General features: G+C 40.4%; 1 protein-coding gene across 6 annotated transcripts in view; it reads left to right on the forward strand.

Moving 5' to 3' along the window:
* Positions 1 to 22,386, forward strand: part of INF2 (inverted formin 2) — a 735,156-nt gene that overhangs the window by 352,428 nt on the left and 360,342 nt on the right. For all 6 annotated transcript variants that reach the window (XM_044074343.1, XM_044074344.1, XM_044074342.1 and 3 more), the window contains one exon: positions 19,647 to 20,735. In XM_044074343.1, the coding sequence (XP_043930278.1) occupies positions 19,647 to 20,735 (1,089 nt within the window). The remainder of the gene's footprint in view (positions 1 to 19,646; positions 20,736 to 22,386) is intronic.

Raw genomic sequence — 22,386 nt, forward strand, 5'->3', positions numbered from 1 at the left:
CAGAGCAGAGTATGTTAACAAATGAACAGTGCCAAAGTGGACTACTACATCAATGCCTGCAGTGAATTTGCTATGTGTCCTGTTTACAAATTACATATAATCAGTTTGGGTTACATTGTTTATAGCAGTACAGTGAAGGACTCGCTGTAGTTGCAGTTGTGCAACCTTGGAGTTGTCGTACATTAGTAAGGGTGCTGGAAGAGTGAAACTCCCATGCCAGGATATTAGAAGCAAAGCCTCCCCCCCAACACACACACACACACACACACACACACACACACACACACACACACACACACACACACACACACACACACACACACACACAGTAATAACAATGCATGTTTTGTTCTAGCTTTCTTTGAGTGGTGTATATGTGGGTGTTATGTGTTCTACATTTTTAATGGATGGTTTCAGGAAGTAGATAGCATGTTTTGGATGTTAGGTTACTTCTGATATGCTCCATGGCTTTATGTTTTAAGATTCATTAGGCTGAGGGATCTGTAGTGAGGCAATGTTTGATGTGAAACAAAATACACACCTTTCTTCTTATATTGTACCTTTAATGGACAAATCCTGGAATAGAGCCCTACTGCAGTCCACAGCTAATATTTTGTGTGTGTGTGTGTGTATGTGTGTGTGTATGTATATATATATATATATATATATATATATATATATATATATATATATATATATATATATATATTTTGGCAGTGGGTGCATGATAGCAGGCTTATACAAATTTCTAACCATTAAAATTATCCATGCCTTCATTTTGCCCTTCATACTTATGCAGGTGTATATAAAATTAACTTTATACATAATAAAAAGAAGAGAAGGTACAGGAAAGTAAATGTAAGAGGCAAAACATATAAGCAAAGTTATAGTTTCACCATTTGCTTTGTATCTACTTCTCTGAAGTACAGGCTAACACAGAAGGTCTATGGCTAACAAAGTTCGCAGATGACTGAAAACTAGAAGCCATAATCAAATCTCCTAACGATGTGGACATCCTACAAAAGGGCGTCACTGAGACAGATGCTTGGTGTCAAAGCCATGGCCTCAAGCTCAATGCTAAAAAGTGCATTGTCATCCCTTTTGGTAAAAACTCTGTACCCATGAACTACCACATAGGCAGTAGTCTACTTAACACCAAAAGTGTTATAAGAGACCTTGGGACACAGGTGGACAGTAGTCTCTCCTTTGATAATCACATCGCCACAGTAGTCAGGAAATCCTTTTATGTGGCACACCTCATCACAAAAGGTTTCTCATCTAGAAAAAAGAGGTCATTGTTCCCCTCTACTCATCACTTATGAGACCCATTATAGAGTACAATGCCCCTTTTGGTATGTACCTCACAAGACATCTACAACAACTGGAAAGGCCACAGAAATACCTCACAAAGAGGATTACCGGCCTCAAACAGATGCCCTATGCAGACCATCTCAAAAAAACTCCAACTTTACTCTGTCGCATATCGCCTACTCAGAGGCGATCTCTGCCTAACATACAAAGCTATATCAAACCCAGAGCTGTTGGACATGCTTCACGTAAAGAAATCCCAATCCCTCCAAGCTACATGCTCTAGGGACCTAAACCTTGTCACCACAATAAACAGAACATGCTGGAGGGATAGAGTCCTGTCTCAGAGACTTCCCATACTCTGGAACAAACTACCTATCTATATCAAACAAAGCTCCTCATTAGCACTCTTCAAGAAAAATCTTGATGATTGGATGGGCGATAGGAAATTCACCCTGGGGATCACTTCTGTGGCTTTGCTTGACAGAGGCACAGGAAAATAATTTTCTTGGGAGGCAAAAGCCAGGGTACCATTTGGCTAGGCTTATGTAGGCCCTAGGGCCAATAGCCTAGTACCTACCTATGAACCTATATGTGCTAGCTGCACCAATAATCTTTTCAACAAATGCAAGATCATTTCCAGGATTTATTTTAAGTCTGCTTTTAATGCAAGACAAATTAATAAAATAGACTGTATCCAAATATTGTAAAACATGTTTTTAAATAAAACTGAAAAGGATGTGATATAAAAACAAAAGGGAACTTTTCTGCATGTGTGTGTAGTACTAGGAAGTGGTCTTTCCATAACAACAGTTCTAAAACTGTGGGCCAGAGCATAATAGTAGTATTCAATGCAGGTGGTGTGAGTCCTACATTATTTAGGATTATAGAAGTTATTAGTCGTACGTTATTTAGGATTATAGAAATTACTAAGCTAACAGCCATAGAGCCTTTTTGAACCTAGCTATTCATGCCCAGATTGTCAATGCCCAAGAACAAATCAGCTTTTGTATATGCCTTTGCCTTATGGCATTTACAAGCTGCCCCTGTCCATAAGGAACACAAGCAACAAGCCAGAGGTGAATTTGTGATTTCCTACCCATTGGTCCAAACTGCCTTTGAACAGACTTAGGGAAGAGCACTGTATCATATGAATAGGAAGTCGATTCCTGAGAAGTGGTTTTCTTTGAGACACATACCTGTCCCTCAAACATGTTTTATGTCACAGAGAAGGTTTACATTTTTAGATTGGGTAATTCTAGTGCTGTTTCAGCTGGATGTGGCAGCGTTAAAGATGTTAAGATTTGCACTGGGTGTGACGAGAGTGGACAGGTTTAGGAAAAAGTATATTAGAGGGTCAACCCAGGTTGGAAGGTTTGGAGACAAAGCCAGAGAGGCAAGATTACATTGGTTTTTACATGTGCTGAGGAGGGATATTGGGAAAAAGATGCTAAGGATGAAGCTACCAGGTAACAGGAAAAGAGGAAGGAGGAAGGCCTAAGATAAGGTTTATGGATGTGGTGAGAGAGGACATGCAGGTGGTTGGTGTGACAGAGCAAGATGCAGAGGACAGGAAGAAATGGAAACGGGTGATCCGCTGTGGCGACCCCTAATGGGAACAGCCGAAAGAAGATGAATTCTAGTGCTGTTTATTTTGTAAATGTGTAGTAGAGCAATCCTGAATTGGAGAATGCCATTCAGTGGTCTGTTGGAGACCAAGTACAGGACAGGGCTTTTTGGCAGTCTGCAAGGATATATTTGTACACACTATATTCTTTTAGGAGGAACCACTGTGGCTGCTCCAGCTGTTGCAAATGCCTGGTCAAGTGCATGCCAAAGGGTGTATTGTATTCAATTATTGGTCTAATGAGAGCGGAATACAGTGGGACTATAAATCTCCTTAGATCTGGATGCCATGCCCTTGCTTGTATGTTGTGCCATGGAGATGGATTTCTCACCACCATGGACACATGGTGCGCAAAGTTTAAGTTACTGTCAACCTGAGTACACAAGTCCCTTACCACTGCGTCTACCCTTAGGGGAGTGTTATCAGTGTTGTAATTTGCAGAGGTGGTCATTTTCCTGAAGGATAAAATACATTTTTATACTGAATTTTAGACCATGGCTCTTGCATGTGTTATTTGTCTGTCAGGGCCCATCAGTAGTCTGATGTTACAGTGCCTGTCTTCCAGAAGGCACCACTTACACATCCAATTCCATAGTGCTGTAAGTGGCTAACCCTATGAAATCTTCACTCATTGAGTAGCTCTTCAGACACAGAGTGTAGAGTGCCAGATAGTTTTAGGATACATGTTTATGCATCCCTATTTTTTCTGTCAGGACACTAAACTGGCACATGATCAGATTTCAATGTGAAATGGCTTCTCTCAGTTTAATTTTACTGCAACGTTTCTCCAAGTCTTTTGGATTTCTAATACCATGACCGGAATGGACTGCATTCCAAAGTCGGGGTTTGATTACAGTTCATTAAATTAGTATTGTTTCCGACTTGGATGCTAGCCAAGAGTGCTCTTCTCCACTCCAGCAATCTGCCCAGCATTGCCTCCTTCTGTAATTCATACAGGGCTTCATGCATTGATAGCATGTCTAAGTAAGAGTGTAAGTTCTTTTTTATTAGACCCGTTGCTCCTTCTTCTATTGGAAATGTCTGAATATCTTTCTTCCACATTGCTGTTGCTTTTGCCTACAAATCCTAACATTTTATAACTTTGTGTTGATCTGTACAAAAGACACTCTAATCACTGGGTATAGCCATTTCAGTGATCAGTGCTACTCCATATCTTTTCATGGACTGCTGAATCTAGTGTTATAGCATCTATTTTTGAACTGTTGGTAATAGGTGATCCAATGTGATATATATTTTATCATTCAATATAATGCTTTGTAGTTCATTTCCAATACTTCTCAGCTACTTCTGTATTGTAGTGTTTGCACAACTCCCAGTTCAACAGTCTTGCCACGTTGTTGTGGTCTTCAGTGTGTAGGCCCTCTGCCAATTGTGTTATCACACCCAGCAACAAGATGTGTAACAGTTCTTTTTTTCAGAACCTACATTTGCCTGTTTTTTTTCAACCTTTTCAATGGATTTTGTAAACCAGCTTATACAGATTCCACTGCCCTGGGCTACCATTATTAACCTTTCATCTTTTGGTTTCAGTTCACCTCTCCTTAACCATTTCAGCATCAAATTTTGGTCAACGTGAAGTTGTTCCAGGAGATCTCTGGATTTGCTACCATATTTATGGATATTTCTACATTTATTTATTTATTTCTCATATGATCCTTCTTGTATTCTTTCTTGTGATTTTAGCATATTCAGGTGTTTGTTGTCTACTTCTGGTTTGATTTCTGTTTACCAGCTTGGCATCAAAATGCTTCTACTATTCTAAGCAAAGATGCCACCTTGGACTTCTCCTCATGTTTTAAATCTTTCGCTGTTTGGATCTGTTGAGGTCAACAGACTATATATGCAGTCCCACAACTGCAGATCTATACATGTAATCAATTTTGAGGGGGCCCGTACCTCCTTCAGAGAGAGAGAGAGATTTATAATCATAGTATACAGTAATGTTTATATTTCATTTCATAAGCTTGAAGTGTTTTCTTTTGTTTTTGTGTCCAGTCAATCCAATCATTTTTTGGTGCCAGCTGATCACCTCAAAACTGTACGTTAAAACAGGAAGAGCAAATTGATTTATAGTTTGGACATTATTTCTAGATGTGAAGTCAATTTTTAATATCAGTTTCAGTCTTCTGAAGTATTATGTCTTACTGAGTTTTGTTCATGTTTGTTGATCCTTCATCTGTTCCCAAGTATGTATACACTCCCTCATGCCCATGTTCCTTTATATCACATTCCTGTTCCAGGTTCATATTTTTTCTTTGTGTTGCTGATTTCTTGTGTTAAATGTTTCATATTTATCAAGACCAAATGACATTCTTATATCATATGTAATTGTGCTTTCAACTCCTTATCCAGTGAATTATACAGTTTTAAGTCATCCACAAAAAATAGACAAGGAATCTTTAAGCAAGGTTGTTTTTCTCTGAGACAAACTGTAACCATAGTCTATTCTGTTAAACAGCTTTATGGGTTAAGGGCAATAGAAAACGGATGCAATGACAAAGTATCACCCTGCAATATCCACCTTTGAATTTTTATCCCTGAGATAATAATTTGCCCTTTGTTATGGTTCAGTTGCAAAGTGGTTTGCCACTGTTTCATGATTACTGTAAGATGTGCCACGTGTTGCATAACTTGCTTCATTGTAATCTGTGAAAGAAACTGGAGTTAGTTTTGGTTTCAGTGTTGTTTACAGTGTTAAACCTGGCCAATTACCCATAATGGAGCTGATGGATTGACCAAACAATGGAGATGGGTATTGTATTTGAAGGCATACCTAGTAGCGGCAGTGGACCTTTCCTGAAAACCTGGACATGCCCCACTACTGCCCCCTTTAAAGGTGCGGAGTCAATTATCCCAAGGTATAGGCCAAGCTGCAGAAGGCGGAGTAGGAAGGGAAGGTGATCATCGCAGTGGACATCAGATTATTCACCTCTCAGTGGGCCTGTTCCAGTAACCACAAGAGTGCAGTGAACTTTCTGGTATTTTAGGGACTGTGTCCCTTTGGATGGGATTGCCATGTTGTCTATGTGGATGGCAGTGGATATTGTTTATTAAGACACTGGTGTAATGTAGGTATTAGGCCTAGTAATGTAAACGCCGTCGTAAATTAAATGACACTGATGAGTGAAAGGGCATTGTATTTTTTGGTTCTTATTTTGTTTATCCTGTTATTGCTGTTCAAGCAAGCTATTGGTATATTTGAGTACTAAACTAATATTGTGTGACTTACCTTAGCTGAAAGGGTATTGGTTAAGGTCTGATGGAGCAGGGTGAGATAAAGGGTATATGTTAAGCATAAACAATAAAATCTTAGCACCACTTGAAATTATTTTTTATATTACATGTGTGTGTGTGTGTGTGTGTGTGTGTGTGTGTGTGTGTATATATATATATATATACACACATACACATTTATTTATGTAATTGTTCTAGTAGTTCCTGTATGAAAATCATTTAAACTATAACTTATGATCCAGTAGGAGTTGCTGTGCAAAAGGAAACTGTTACTGAATGTAGGTTTTCAAGAACAGTAAAACATTTATAGTTAAACCTGAATTCTGAGAAATAATATGTTTGAAGAACTGTGTAAAGAGTATTTTCTGATGTAAGACTGCAGACACCCTACTGCACACTTGTTGTTAATTACACAGTTAACACATACAAGTTGTTCTATAGTTTCACCTTTAGAGGCTATAAGATATGAACTGGATGTTTCTGTGGGCTGACATATAGGGGAAACCACCCGAAATGTGGACCCTGAGAAGAAGCTAGACATTGTTTCCAAATTAACCAGGGTATACCTGACACTAACAATTTTGCAAGATTGTTTCTGAAGTGAGTGATTCCTTCCTTTGTTCAGTCTGTTTCAGCAAGGTCAAACATGCACTAATGCACTGCATTAAAATTCAAGGCAGTGTCTTTTTAGACGTTTCCTGTGTCCTATTGTAGTTTTGTATACTAATGTAATTTTGCAAAATTATTTGAGAGTAGCATTGGTTTTGTCTCACTGCTTATAGCCTTGTAGAACTATCACCATTTGTTTAGGAATGGGACTGGAATATGCATCACATTTCACAACTCTTAGTAAGATACTTGTTTAATTTCATGTATTGGCTTCCGTAAAGGATCACTCCATCATTACCGTTTACATAAATTAGAGCTTCTCACTGAAGCAATTTGCTGTCTTAGTTTTAATGCCACTTCAACTTTAGTCTCATTCAAAGTACTGTTATGCTGTTGTGTTTCTTTCTTGTGCATGCATTTCAAACATGGAAATCACATCTTGTGTCTAATATCTGCTATGTCCAAAAATGACCTGCAGCATGTTTCCTTATTGTAAAAAAAATTCTGTAGTAGGGAACATCTTTCAATTGAACCTCTTATTTATGCAATTCATAAAAATCCACAATATAATAAAAAAAAATGAAAAACTATACTTACCTAAACGCTGTAAGCAGGGGGTCACCCCCAACACCCCCGCTACTTTAATATTCCTACTCTGAGATCGCACTGCATTGAAGTAAAGGGAAAATATTCCCTACGGCGATTTCCGTGTTACGTGTGTGACATTTCGACCAATCGGGTTCACTCAATATGCGTTCCCGTTTACAATTTTTGATCATGCGATAGGAACCCGTTGAAATGTATCCCTTGGAAGGCAATTCTTCTCAAAACTCAATAGCCTCTGATTTAGTTTTCATAGAGGTGTAGGTGCAACCTTTCAGTAACACAAGACTTTTCCTTTATGCATAGGCACTACTTTTGTTAATTTTAATTTGAACTTTAAAGCTTCAGTCAAAGAGCAGTCATTTGAATGATGGTTCAACAAAGTTGATGTACATTTGTAAGAAAATGGGTAATTTTGGTAGCATACAATTAACTGATACAGTCCCACACCTTTTTAACAAAGTAATCAACTATCAGCTAATAAAAAAATGCCTGTTTAAATCAGAGGCTTCCCTCAGGTTTTTCCCTATCCAACAAGTATCCTTTTTGCCCATTCTTTAACCTAAGCATTGACCTGAACTGTCTTCACAGATTTAGCTGTTCCTTTTTCACAGTTAAAAAAGACTTCACATGGGCCCTAAAACTAAAATGATCTTGATTAATAATAATAAAATTGAAATATATTTGTAATTATTACATTTTTACCACTAGTGCAAATAAAGAATGATTTACATGCATTAAATAAACATTTCTACTTGCTGCTAGTTGGTTATTCTGTTCAATGAATAGTTGTCTATCTGTACATGCCACTGAATATTTATTTTTCCTGTATAAATTTATTTGTTTGAAAATCACATTCAAATAATTGAGCAAAACATATACATATTCCATCCTTACAAAATAAAAATCCACTTCTGCTTCTTCTTGAATTTGTGTTGTTCATAGGTGTGTAGTTGGCTAATGGCCCTGGAGCCTTTACAAGCCTAGCCATAGGATTACCTTTGCATCATGCCACCCGACCTTAGTTCCCAGTGCCTCTGTCAACTAAAGCCACTGGAGTGATTCCCCGGAGTGAATTTTCTGTTTCCCATCCACTCATCAAGATCCCTTTAGAAGAGGGTCAGCGAGGTGCTCTACTTGACATGTATGGGAAGTCTATTCCATAGCATGGGCAGTCTCTGGGTTATGAACCTGTCCATCCAGTACGTTCTGTTGATTGTGGTAATGATGTTGAGGTTTCTGGAGTGTGTGGTGCGGAGAGATTGGGATTTCTTTAGATGTAGCATTTCTAACAGAGCTGGGTCAGACATGGCTTTGTAAGTCAAGCAGAGATCTCTTCTAAGCAGGCGATATGAGACAGAGAATAGTTGGAGTTTTTTGAGTCTGTCCATATAGGACAAGTGTTTAAGGCCTAGGATCCTCTATGTGAGGTACTATAGTGGCCCCTCCAGTTGTTGCAGGTGTCTAGTGAGGTACATGCCAAATGGGGTATTGTACTCAATGAGTGGCCTAATGAGGGAAAAGTAGAGGGAGACCATGACCTCTTTCTTCCTGGATGCAAAAGTCTTAGTAATGAGATGTGCCACATAGAAGGACTCTCTGACCACAGTGGCAATGTGGTGATCAAAAGAGAGGATGCTGTCAACCTGTGTTCCGAGATCTCTTGTAATGCCTTCTGTGTTGAGTGGAGTATGATCAGTGTGGTAATTCACAGGAACCGGGTTTTTCCCAAAGGGGATAATGACGCATTTTTTGGCATTGTGCTTAAGGCCATGGTTCTGACACCAGTCGTTGGTCTCAATGAGGCCATTCTGTAAGATGTCAACCTCACTTGGGGAATTGAAAATACCTTCCAACTTGCATTCGTCTGTGAACTTTGTCAGCCAGAGTCCATTCGTGTTGACATGGACTTCAGGGAAATAGATACCAGACAGGAGAAGACCCAGGACCGAACCCTGTGGGACTCAACTCGTGACTAGTCTGACTTGGAGTCAACTACTTTCACACTGTGGGTTCTGTCTGTGAGCCAGTTTGCAACCCACCTAGTGATACAGGGGTTGATGCCTAGCTTAGTGAGTTTTTCTATGATTCCTGAGTGGGGAACAGTATTAAAGGCCTTGGCAGATCAAGGTAGGCTGTATGAACTATCTTGCCTTCATCCACAGCTCTGGTGACTGCAGTCGACCAAGTTGAGCAGGCATGATCTACCCTTCACAAAACCAAACTGTGTGGGATCCAGAGTTTGGCGATTCCCTATATCCTTGTTTATTAGGTCCATGATGATGCGTTCCATAGCTTTGCATATCAGACTCATCAGGCTATGGGGCGATAGTTCCCAGGGTCTGTAGTCACTCCTCCTTTGTGGAAAGGGATGACTGTAGCAGTGCACCATTCAGTAGGGACAAAGCTTGAGGTGAGGCTGTGATTGAACAGGGTACACAAGTGAGGTGCCAGTTTACTCTGTAGTTCATGTAGAACACAGTCAGGTATATTGTCAGGTCCCATAGAAGCTGTATTCTTGGCCCTGGACAGTGCTATTTCAACCTCTGCAGCAGTAATACTGGGTGCCTGGCAATCTGCTGGTATTGTGATTGGTTCTTTGTGGGGGGGGGGGTAAAATTGGCACTGAATCTGTTGGCCAGTATATTGGCAATATCTGTTGGCTTGGTATAGGAGGTACCATTGTGCAGTAGCTCAGAGCAAATCTGGGTATTGCCATGGAAATTCTTTACATAACTATAGAAGGCCTTGTGGTTGTTTTTACTGTCTGCTGCAATTCTGTTTTCATAGCTAGCTTTAGAGGATTTGAGGGATCTCAACTTTTTGTTGAGGCTGATAAGGGAGTTTTTTCAGTCTTGGGACTTCACCTTATTCTGCATCAGTTTCCTCCTTCTGTTGTAGAGTTTGTTTATGGCAGGGGACCACCAGATTGGCTTCCTTTTCTTGGAGGAGAGTGTCTTGGTTCTATTGGGTATGGCGAGATCCACGCATTTGTATACATGTTCGTACAGTGCATTGGTGTATGATTTGGCAGTCGTGCAACTATTCTTCATTTGCATGGGTGCTGTGAAGTTAGCCACCTCTGTTTTTTAGGAGCCCAAAGTTAGCTTTGGAGAAGTTTTTCATGGTGGTTACATTTGAGGGGTTGGGGGGGTGGATTTCCGAGGGGATTAGTTTTTGGTCAGATCTAACCAGGGAGGAGCTGACTATTGGTGTAGAGCAATGGTCGCCCATGTTAGTAATGACTAGGTCAAGGATGTTGCTACCTCTAGTGGGGATAAGAACGAGCTGATCCAGGGTATTGGAATTAATGAACTCCAGGAACCGTTGGGCAAGTGTATTGGTACATGAGCAGTTTTCCCAGTTAATGGAGGGGTAGTTGAAGTTGCCCAGCATGAGAGTGTTAGGTTGGACCCTAATGTTCTCCAGGGTGCTTAGGAACATGGAATGCGAGTGTTGGGACATTGTTGAGGACCTATAGCAGGCTACAACCTGAATCCCTATCTTTCCCAGTGTTAGCTACACCTGAAGGATCTTTGATGCGTTATGTTGGACTACCTGTCTGGAGGTGTGAGCATCCTTTATGAATATGGAAACACCACCACCTTTGGAGCTTCGGTCCAAGTTCTGGGGACGAAAGGTGTTAAGAGTTATAGCCTGATAGTGTAGGGGTGCTTTCTGCTGCCGTAAACCAGGTCTCTGTTACAGCATAAATGTCGATGTTCTCCATTTTAAGGAGTACTTCAAGCGAGCACTTGGAACATTTCAAGAGTTTGTCCCAAACATCATGTTCATACTCATTTCACATAAAAAGTTTGTACATTTTGATGAATTTCCATTATTCACCTACCAGGCTTACCACATCATTGCTTCTATGGTAGATTACAAGGTCTGCTCCTTTCTGCTACCTGTCAGCCCTCTTTGTTATAGGTTCATAGGTTCATGCTAGGCTGTTGCTCTGTTAAATCATTTGTGGCCTGGTCACATGATCCCACATTGAATCTATTGCAACATACATTTTATGCCAGGCCACCAACAGGAAAAGTTCTTTAGGATTTTGTCATGTCTTATTTTCATAAGGGTTTAAGGGGCCAGACTTTGGGTGTACTTACAACTGACCATTCATTCATCCAGGTTGCACTTAAAAACAGTCAGGTAACTATTACACTTTACTTCCAGGGGTAGTTATTCTCAGTGGTAGATACCTATCCTTCAAGCAGGTCCTATTTATATTGTAGTGGATGTGTAGCTCTCTTGAGTTGGTGTTTAGGTATTTATTAGTTTAGTGGATGTAATGAGGTTGCATAGGACTGGACCCTTCAAGGCTCTATAAACTTGGCAGAGGTCCCTTTTTCAAAAGTCGGTATGACTCCTAAAACAGTGAGAGCACATTAAGGTAGTCTGGTAGCTCAAGGTGGTCATGCCCGTGATGGTCTTAGTTAAGGAATATTGTGTTTTCAGGCATTACCATGTGTTTAGTTAAGTATGCTCACCAAATGGTACATTATACTCTGTAATTGGCCTGATAAGAGAGTAGTAGAAAGGGATGATGACTTTCTTCAATCTAGAAGATGTTCTCCTGGTGATTAGTCTGACTTTATAAAATTATTTCTTAAGAGTGTTAATTTGGTGGTCAAAGGATAACTCATTGTCAAAGTACCCAAATCAATAATTATTGAGTCAGTTGTTTGGGAGGGTATCATATATCATAGCAGTAGGAGTTAATGGGCTTATCAAAGGGCACACGGCTACATTTCTTGACGGGCTGTAGTCTAAGCATCTCTTTCTGCTGCATGTTAGGTGCTCCTGAATAATCAAGTGGTCACTTGAGATATTTATGACCTTCCCAGTTTGCAATAATCAGCATAATTTGTCAGCCATATGCTCTTGGTATCAGCCTTCACAACAGAGAAAGAAATTCCAAACCTGTCTGACCCTATTACAGATCTCCACTGTACTGTTTTCTATAGTGGGCCTCCAACACTTGTAGGCTGAGTTATGTCTGTGAGACAGTTTGCTATCCAGTGGGTAACATAGGGGTTTACATTTACTTTGATTAGCTTTTCAATAATGCCAGAATGTCAAATGGTATCAGAGACTTAGACCAAGTCCACATGTGCAGTGTGAGCTGATTTGCCCTAGTCAAAAGCCTTGGCAACTTGTTAAATAAAGTTATCCACATTTAGGAGTCAGGATCTACCTTTAACTAAATCAAACTGGATTGAGCCCATGGTTTGAAGACTGCCTATGTCTTTATTAGAGTTCCTTAATGATGCACACCATTGTCTAGATCCATATTTTTCTGGATCAGTAGTGGGTCTCCCTTTGTGAAGTGGGATGACTGTAGCAGTTGTCCATGCCTCTAGCATGAATGCAGTTGAGGTGCTGAGATAGAATAGAACAGAACTGATAACAAATCAATCAGACTATGTTCGGTCTGATAAGAAGTTAGCTTGGCACGTATCTGGTACCACAGAGCTAGTATTCTTAGCCCTGGAGGGAGGACTTGCTCAGAGGTTATTGGGGTGGCATATGCATAGTAATGTGCTGCAGATAATTGGAAAGACATAAGGGAGTAAAGTTTCAGATTAATCTGTCAGCTAATGTGCTGGCCATTTCCTTAGAGTTAGGCATGTGGTGCTGCTTTATATTAAGGTAGAAATTTGTCTGGTATTACTTCAGGTATTCCTGACATAGCTGAAGAAGGCTGTGTGCTTATGTTTAGCATGGGGGCAATTCCCAACTCTCGCACCTCTCGCCTCTCATTGTCAACAGCCCTTCTATGCCCCTTCAATGCCTTTTTCTTTCCATGCTGCATCCCATTGCTGTTTTAACTATACTTATACTCACTTCTTGCTACCTGCTATACCCATTGCCCTGGCTTTTCCACATGGAGTCTGCTAATGCCTCTTGACTTCCATGCCTTAGTAGTCTCCCTTTTCAGCCATTACAACATTAGAATCTCTTATTCTCTCACACATATCCTTTACACTTCATCTACTCCAAATAACCATGTAATCCTCCCTACGTCTCCTCTTTATTATATAATTTATTCCATATATTCATTTATGATCTGCCACATTAATCCCAAATTCTAACTTCCTGGGTCCTGTCTGTGTGTCAGCTGGCTATCCACCAGGTGTCATAAGGGTTTGTACCTAACTTCTGCAGTTTTGTCAACAATGCCCGAGTCAGGTGTTGTCAAATGCCTTGGCCAGGTCAAGATAAGCAATGTGAACCATTTTTCCCCTCATTCGTTGCTTTGGTGACCTTCTCAAGGAAGTCCACCAGGTTGAGTAGGCATGATCTGCTCTTGAAACCAAATTGGGTTGGGTCCATTGTCCTAAGGTTTCTTATGTCATTATTGATCATTTTCATGATAATTCTTTCCATGGTTTTGTATGTGAGACTAGTGAGACTTATGGGTCTGTAGTTTCCAGGGTCTGTAGCTGGCCTACCTTTGTGCAGAAGGATAACTCTTCCTGTTCCTCGTTAATGAGGGACTAAGCCTGTTTGGAGGCTACAGTTAAATAGAAATTCCAGAGGTCCTGATAAGTCATATTTCATGCTATTTAGAAGGCATCCTGGGATATTGTCTGGGCCCATTGATGCAGTGTTCTTGGCCTTAAATAGAGCATCAAGGGCCTCTTCCCTAGTTACAACAAGGGGAGTTATATTTGATGGTATTTCTTGAGGGAAGGTTGACTGGGAGAGAGGGGGAAAGTTGAAGCTAAATTTGTTGGCCAGTAGGTTTGCTACATCTTCTGGCTCGGTTTAGGTGGGTCCATTAACAATGAGCTCTGTACACAATTGTGTATTGCCTTTAAAGTTGTGGACATAGCTAAAGAATGCAGCCTGGGAGGCCAAATTTGGCTTTAATAGACTTTATTTGTCGTCTGAGTTGTTTGTTTAGTTTGATGAGAGTGCTTTTATCCTGCTGGGTGCTGCACTTCCTAATTTTGCCATGATTTTCTTCCTTCTGTTATACAGCCTATTGATTTTGTGATCCCACCAGGGTGGCTTGTTTTCTGAGTTAGTTCTGTACTTCTTTCAGGTGGGTACAGTTGTTCTATGCAGCTAATTAACATGCTTGTATAGGGTTTCAACAGTTCTGCATAAGCAGCAGTGTTCTCAAGGTTTATGGGGGCTTGAAAATTTGCTAGGTTATCAGTTAATAGTAGGAAGTTAGTCTAAGAGTAGTTTATGAATATTCCAGGGTTGTCTGGAGTTCCAGGTTTTGTTTTTACTTCAAAGGAGATCATTTTGTGATCTGACCTTACCAGAGATGACATTACACTAGGGGCTGTGCAGCACCCTCCCATATTAACGAGAACCAGATCCAGTATGGTTTCACCCCAGGTTGGTGCATTCACAGTCTGGATCCAAGGAGTTTGTGTTTACAAAATACAGAAATCTCTGTGTCCGTGCAGTCTGTGTTTGTATAAGATTCCCAGTTAATAACAGAGTAATTAAAGTCACAAATGAATATGTTGTTTGGTTGCATGGTGAGTGTTTCCAATATGTTTAAATACATGGTATGGTTTTCCTGGGTTATATGGGGGACCTGTAGCTTGCAAGGAAGTGGTATTGGATTTTGCCTGTGGTGATTTGAGAATGAAAAAGCATAAGTGCATTGTCCTGTTTGACCAGCCTTGAGGTATATTTATTTTTCATGTAAACTGAGACATCTCCATCTTTAGTCCCTGAATGTGCCATAACTAGTCTAAATGTGTGGAGGGCATTATAACTTTGCACTGTAAAGTGTGCTTTCCTTGGCTTTAATCCATGTCTAAGTGACTGCACAAATGTCAGCATTTTCTAGGATGAAAAGAGCTTCTACGGAGTGGGGTCTTTTTGTTTAGACTCTTAGCATTGAGCAGTAACACCTTCAGATTTTCTTGGTTATGATTTGCTATGTCAGAAGTAATTTCAGTTTGGCATTCCCTAAAAAATGTATTATGGGGAAGACAATGTTTTAGCTAATAATCGAAAGCCTAGAGAGGAGAGGTATTGACATTCTCCTTCCATGCTGACAAATATTCCACCTCCTTAGAATGACAACAGAAACTAAACCATTTATTAAAGTCTGTGTCTTTTGTTCATATTGTGGCATCATCCTTGGAGAAGGTAAAATGCTGCTCAGTGCTAGGCTTATACCAGCTTGGGACAAACATTCAGAGAACTCCATGATGTCTCTTTTCATATTGTCTATGGATGTATGTCTCAGGTAATTTACACCCACATGGACTATGATTTGAGTCATATTGGTACTTGTGGTCTAATGATTTGAGAGCATGCATAATATGGTGGATCATAGCCTCTGATAAGCAAGTGCCTGTGACCTTCTCCTTACTCAGCCTGGTGAGAGGAACATCAGTGTTTCTCACAATGGAGTCTCCAATGACCAGAATGTTGGATTTTGTGGTAGCTTGCTTTATTGTCGTAGAAGTAGAGGCTCCATGAAATGTGTTGATGAGGGTGTAATTTTGAAGAGTGCATTCAGGGCTACTGAGGGTGTTTTTTGTGTGTTCTTTCATCTAAGTGGTCTATGGGGTTTCTGGTGGATTTGGATTTTTTGAGGGAGCATGTCCATTAATTCAGTTGGATGGATGGCCTTGTGTGTCAGGGCACAATCACCTCTGAGCAGGTAGGCGATGCAGAGCTGAGAGCTGGAGTTTCTTCAGTCGGGGCATATGTTTGAGTTATCCTTTTGGTGAGGAACTTTTGGGGTCTTTGCACTTGCTGCAGGTGTATCATTGGTCTGATAAGTGAAGAGTACAGGGGGCAATGACCTCTCTCGATCTGGATGAATCCTCTTCATGATCAGGTGGGAAGCATGGTAGAAGGTCTTCCTAACCACTTTGGCAATGTGAGTGTCAGAAGGAGGTTTGGGTCAACTTGGGTCCCTGATAGCTTCTTCCAATCCGTGTTCCAGAAAGTTTAATGGATTACCACCTATGTGGTTTTTCCCAAAGGGTTGTTTTTCCATTTTGGCATTTAGCTTATTTTGGCTCTGGCACTGTGTAACCATTTATGAGACCTCTCCTGGGAGGATGTCCTGTCTGATGGAGTGTCAAATGGAGTGTGTGGGTGCCAGTGTCAATTAAATTGTCAGCCACAATCCCCCCTATGTTTGCCTGCACTTCAGCGGCTTAGAGTCTGACATGCAGCAACTCTAACCTAACCCTGTGTGTCTCTGTCCTGAGTTAGTTTGGCACCCATCTTGTGACATATGGGGTTTACATCTGCTGGTGAGTTTTTCTATGATTGGAGGGGCGTGGGGCATTGTGTCAACGCTTTGGTCAAGGTAGGCTGTGCCCTGGAACTGCCTTGGCCTTCATAATTTGGGTCCGTGAAGCACCGCGCCTTTGTGAGTGGGACCACAGTTGCGGATCACGCCATTCTTTGGCGTATCCTGTATGTAAAGCTAGATTAAACAGCAGGCTTATGTGTGGGTTTGTTTCTCATTGAGTTAAGTGTAGCACGGCCGGGGACACCGTCGGTCCCATTGATGCTGTTTTTTTTTGAGAGAAGGCAGCTCACCTGATATATTTCTCCTTTTGGGATTTGCACACAACCTGTCTGCCAGTATGTTGGCAATGTCTGTGGTTCAGTGATTTTTTTTTTTTTTTGGACTAATTCTGAGCATATCTAGTTTCCACTCAGGTTTTTTTTCTAATAGCTAAAGAAGGCTTGATTGTCTTGTCTTTGTGTTCATTATTTTTTTTTCAAAGTTGGCATTGGGATGATTTTATTTTGAGTGTAGTTTTTTGATAGTATGATCAGGAGATGCCGTTTGCTTTTGAGAAGTTCTTCACTGTGGTCTTTTGCTGGGGGTGGGGGCGGATGTGGATCAGTGTGAGATTAATTAATTCTGGTCTCACCAATGAGAGGATATACTCCGTGTGGAGCATTTTGTCCCCATGTTTGTGATGACATGATCAGTATATTTTTTCCTCTCTTAGAATGGTGACTAGTTGTTCCATAGCATTTGAGTTTATGAACTCAAGAACCTTGCCTTGGGGGTGTTGGGGCTTTGGGATGTTCCCAGTCTATGTTTGGGTGGTTTTGGAAGCCAAATATAATGGTGTTGGGAGGAGACATTCATACTCATAGTGTCAGTGTCTTCAGGAAGGCTCCTGAGTTGAAGTGAGTTAGAGAAGGTAGCATGTTTATAACCTGATAGTGCTGGGGTGCTCTCAGGAGCCTTGACCAGGTTTCAGTCACAGCACAGACATCGATGTTCTCCATACTGAGGGAGGCTTGCTTCGGCATGCATCTTCTTGTTTAGACTTGGCATTGACAGTATTAGGCTGTGACTGTTTAGCACACACTGACTTTGAGAACTATGTGTTGCATGTCTTATGTCTTGGTGTGCTTGGGTTGTGTCTGGGTTCGCCTCTATGGCTGTAGTTTTTTTGAGATTTTGATGCCTCCTAGGAAGGTTGCATTTAAGTGCCTCAGCATTTGCGAGTATGTCTGCTTTGAATTATGTGTGATGGGTGCAGCGTGTGTACTATTGATAACCTTATTGACATTAGGACTGCTTTTATGTGAGAGGTTTGCTTCCGGTGACATTGTGTAAATACATCTCTCACATACTGTATGTTTGTTTGAGAAGTAACATGTCCGTACATTTGTGGCAATTTGTACATTGGCTCAGAATACCCATATCCACCAAGATAGTAATGGAGATAGTGGGAAAGTGCATATCCATGACAACTGACCATTTTTTTTATTAATTAGACATCTGGAGAGAATATAAAGTAATGTCAGGAGTATCTGGTTTGAAACTCTGGGGGCAGTGCTTGCCACTGCAAACTAGTTGTCCAGTGTGCAACTAGGTATTGGTGAAATTTAAGTGGTGCTTTTACAGGAAATGTCAACTCATGGTGTCTGTGGCTATACACGGTGCTGCCAAAACAATTGAGGGGAAACTAGTAAGTAGAGCCTGATGATTTATGGACAAAGTATTCTGGCAGATATTCTGAAATTAGAAGCAAATCAAGCAGTACTTACTGAAAAAAAGAATTAGCTTGTCAAAGGTGATGAAAAAAGGAGAGTTTGCTAAATGGCTACTGCCTGACTACAGCTTCACTTTGCTGGTATACAATGCTCTTTGCTTCTTATCTCACAAGAAGCAAATCAGTAGCATTAATCCAAGATGAGAAGCAGACTGTAGCCTGTTTGGTGATCCACAGACTTTTCCCAGCTGAAGTTAAGCATGTGCTTGTTGTAGCCTTTTCTGTGCAGTTCTTCAATATCTCTCTCTTATTACCCACTCCAATTTTTTTTCTCCTTATCTTCTCCACTGCAGAGTATAGCTTAACTTCAAGGTAATTTTCCCTTTCCCTTGACCACAGCAAACGTACAGGATTTTAAACTCCTTTCCCCACCCTTATTACTGGGGACTTCTTCAGATGCTACTCCAAACTTGATTCTCTGCCAGACTTAAGTTATTTAACGCTTTCACAACATCCCTTCTGTATCTTCCAATAGTATGTTATTGTATTCATTTTTTTTAATTTACGATTAAAGAAAAGTTCCATATTTATACAATTTCACAGGCATTTATCATGAATTAACATTAAAAGTATAGACTCTAACACTACATAGTATGTACAGCATGTTAAGATTTCATACTTCTGTAAAATATTCAGCATGGTTTTAGAATGCAAGTATATAATCACATTTTAACTTCAGTGGGTCAGTAGCAGGTGAGACATAGACATATTTTAAGCAAACAGTTAAAATTCACTTGACGCTTGTATCCAGGATGTTTAGTAGAAGTGTGAAGATTTTTTTATACTATTAGTTTGGATTGACGTCATAAGGAGGGGACTTATCATGATTGCTACAATGATAGGACTGTATTTTTAATAGGTTTTCAGTGAGATTTTTGTAGTAGTGGCCAAGGTGGACCATTTTGTGAAGTATGTTCTCACTGAGATTTTAAATTGTAGGTTGGGTGAGGTATTTCTGGTAGCAGTTGGGATCATTTCCACATATGGAGCATAACCATTATGACATGTAGATTTGAATACTAGATGTTGGCTAATGTGTTACACTATGTTTATCCTATATGTGTGATTTTTTTGTGTACATGTTTCTTTGGCTTGTATATTATGTACAACTTGATGTTTTGTGCTTCTGTTTTTAGCATTTGAAGTTCTCATTTTCTAAATTGGATTGTCTGCTTGTTTAGAAGCATCTGCCTTTAATAATATACATTTTTTTTCTCTAGTCCACGAAAATGATATTCCCAAAATCATGGAAAGGCTTCTGGTTCAGAAAAAACGACCTCATGATAGACAAGATGATAAAAACAAATCTGCGAAAAAGGTTGCTGATGCTAGTGTACAGACTAATTTGTCTGCTGATGGATTCAGAGATGGACTGGTATCAGCTCAGCATAAAGAAGCTACTATGTCTGCATCTTTCACAGGATTAGACCCTGAAAAAAGTGCTTTGCTACCTACTTTTTCACCTGAAGCAGGCATAGATTTGAAATCATCAGAGTCATCTTCATTCCCATCAACAGATTCTTCCAAAGCAGTCTGTTCAGTTCAAAATACTGCAACACAGGCACATTGTGTCACAACTAGCATCTCTCCTTCTCCCACTTTGTGTCCAGAGTTGAATTCAAAGTCAGTAGTTGCCCCTGATTTGGACGGGAGGCCAGCAATACCTCCTCTTCCGCACCCTTCCACATTGTCTGTCATAAGTAGTGTGCCCCCACCACCACCTCCTCCCCCATTGCCTGGTATGGTTGGAATGCCCCCACCACCACCACCTCCTCCCCCATTGCCTGGTATGAGTGGGATGCCCCCACCACCTCCACCTCCCCCCCCATTGCCTGGTATGGGTGGGATCCCACCACCACCTCCACCCCCATTGCCTGGTATGGGTGGGATCCCACCACCACCTCCACCCCCATTGCCTGGTATGGGTGGGATGCCACCACCACCACCTCCTCCCCCATTGCCTGGTATGGGTGGGATGCCACCACCACCACCTCCTCCCCCATTGCCTGGTATGGGTGGGATGCCGCCACCACCACCTCCTCCCCCATTGCCTGGTATGGGTGGGATGCCTCCACCACCACCTCCTCCCCCATTGCTTGGTATGGGTGGGATACCCCCACCACCTCCACCATTGCCAATGAGTGGCATTCCTCCACCTCCTCCACTTGGAATGAGTTCTGGTGAGGTTGTTCCTCAAGTAGCTTTTACTCTTGGATGGTCAAAGCCATTGCCATTCAAGTCTACAAGGCATCCATCGCAGCGAATGAAAAAACTGAACTGGCAGAAGCTGCCTGCAAATGTTCTCTCAGGTATGTTCAAGTTCATATATTCATTTTTATAATTTTGCAAGTTTAAAAAGACACGCTTTGCAGTTGCACTGGCGGCATTGTACTTAACACCAATACTTTTTACTTTCTTTTGCTTAAGTCTTGCACCATGTAGTACATTTTCCAGCATGTTAAAGTTGATGACCTTGTTTTCTTTTCCTTGTGTTTGCAAGGTGTAACTTTGCATATGTTTTGTCTTACTCCATGGTGTTTGGCAATCTCCAGCCCTGTTAAAAAACACAAATTTGTTCAGAATCCCCTGCATCCAGACAGTGATTTATCTGACCTGACTGTTGAGTAATGATTAATGTTATACTGTAAGGAAAGCTGTTGCTCATTGTTCCTCTCTCCTGCTGTAGTGGTGGCTGGCCAGAAAAATTGAGTGGGGTACTTCTTTTGACCATCTGGTAATTAGTTCTGGTCATTTGCTGCCTAAAATCCTAGTTGTGACCATGTTGGAAAGGAGTTCATTGACCCCAAGGAATATATAAAAATGGGTGTATTAGGCATATAATGTACCAGTAATTTGATGTAGGTGTTGCCATCTTTATCTACCCAAGTTGTAGATTTCATAAAAAAATATGTATATAATGTGTGTGTGTGTGTGCGTGTGTGTGTGTGTATATATGTATATATGTATATGTGTGTATATGTATATATATATATATATATATATATATATATATATATATATATATATATATAATCTCTTAATTACTGTGTGTCAACATAGCTGTGGTTAGAAAGTTTTTTTTTTGTTTGTTTTTTTAACTTTTTTTTTCCTGATGGTGGACATTTACCTTGTTTAACGTAATGTTCTGCGGGCTGCTACATATGTGTTTTGTGAAGGCAGGTATTGCAGTCCTCTCATTTTTACCTAAAACATCAATCACCATCTGCAGAGATATGCCTGGTTCCATAATTAGGATAGGCGTGACAGTAAGGTAGTAATGGACATTTATTTCTGTTTTATTTTCCCTAATTTAATGTTGGCTTTCCCAGTTATCTGTATTCCAAGTATAGATTTTCAAGCAGAACAAGATCAACCATTGCCTTATTGAAAACATAAAGGTCACTAAGTAACTTCTAAGGAGGAGAATATTCATTCCAGTTAGCTTGTTTTCCAGTCCATTGGCTTTTGACTTAAATATTGCACCATTACTGCTGGATATTCTCTCTGTTTCTCTCACAAAGCAAACATGCACAAATGTAGCAAAACTTACAGTGAGTTGTTTATGCCAACCTAAAAGAGCACACAGCACACGACTTTGTCCTTAATTCTAGTAAATGTTCCAGTGAATTATATTTGTTGCTTTAAACTATCTAAATGGCAGAACCTTTACAACCACTTCAGGCTCCCTCTGTACTGGCATTGCGACCTATCATAAAGGGGTACTCCTAGGCTGCATCTTAGGCCCACTCCTATTTTCACTGATCATCAGTGATGCCTCCTAAGAATCTTGTCTAATCTTTATTTATTTACTTTATTTATTTTTTTATTTTACATTTGTTGACCGGGCTAGTCTAGCTGGATACATGTCCATTTTCAGTAGAGGCCCAGGGAGAAAAGCTCCAAGAAACATACAAAAATTAATTAATATAGAAGTTGTGACAGATCAATATATAAAAAAAA

The sequence above is a fragment of the Protopterus annectens genome, chromosome 6.part0 (genome assembly GCF_019279795.1).
Source record: "Protopterus annectens isolate FY-2018-M chromosome 6.part0, PAN1.0, whole genome shotgun sequence".
NCBI classification, from domain to species: domain Eukaryota; kingdom Metazoa; phylum Chordata; order Ceratodontiformes; family Protopteridae; genus Protopterus; species Protopterus annectens.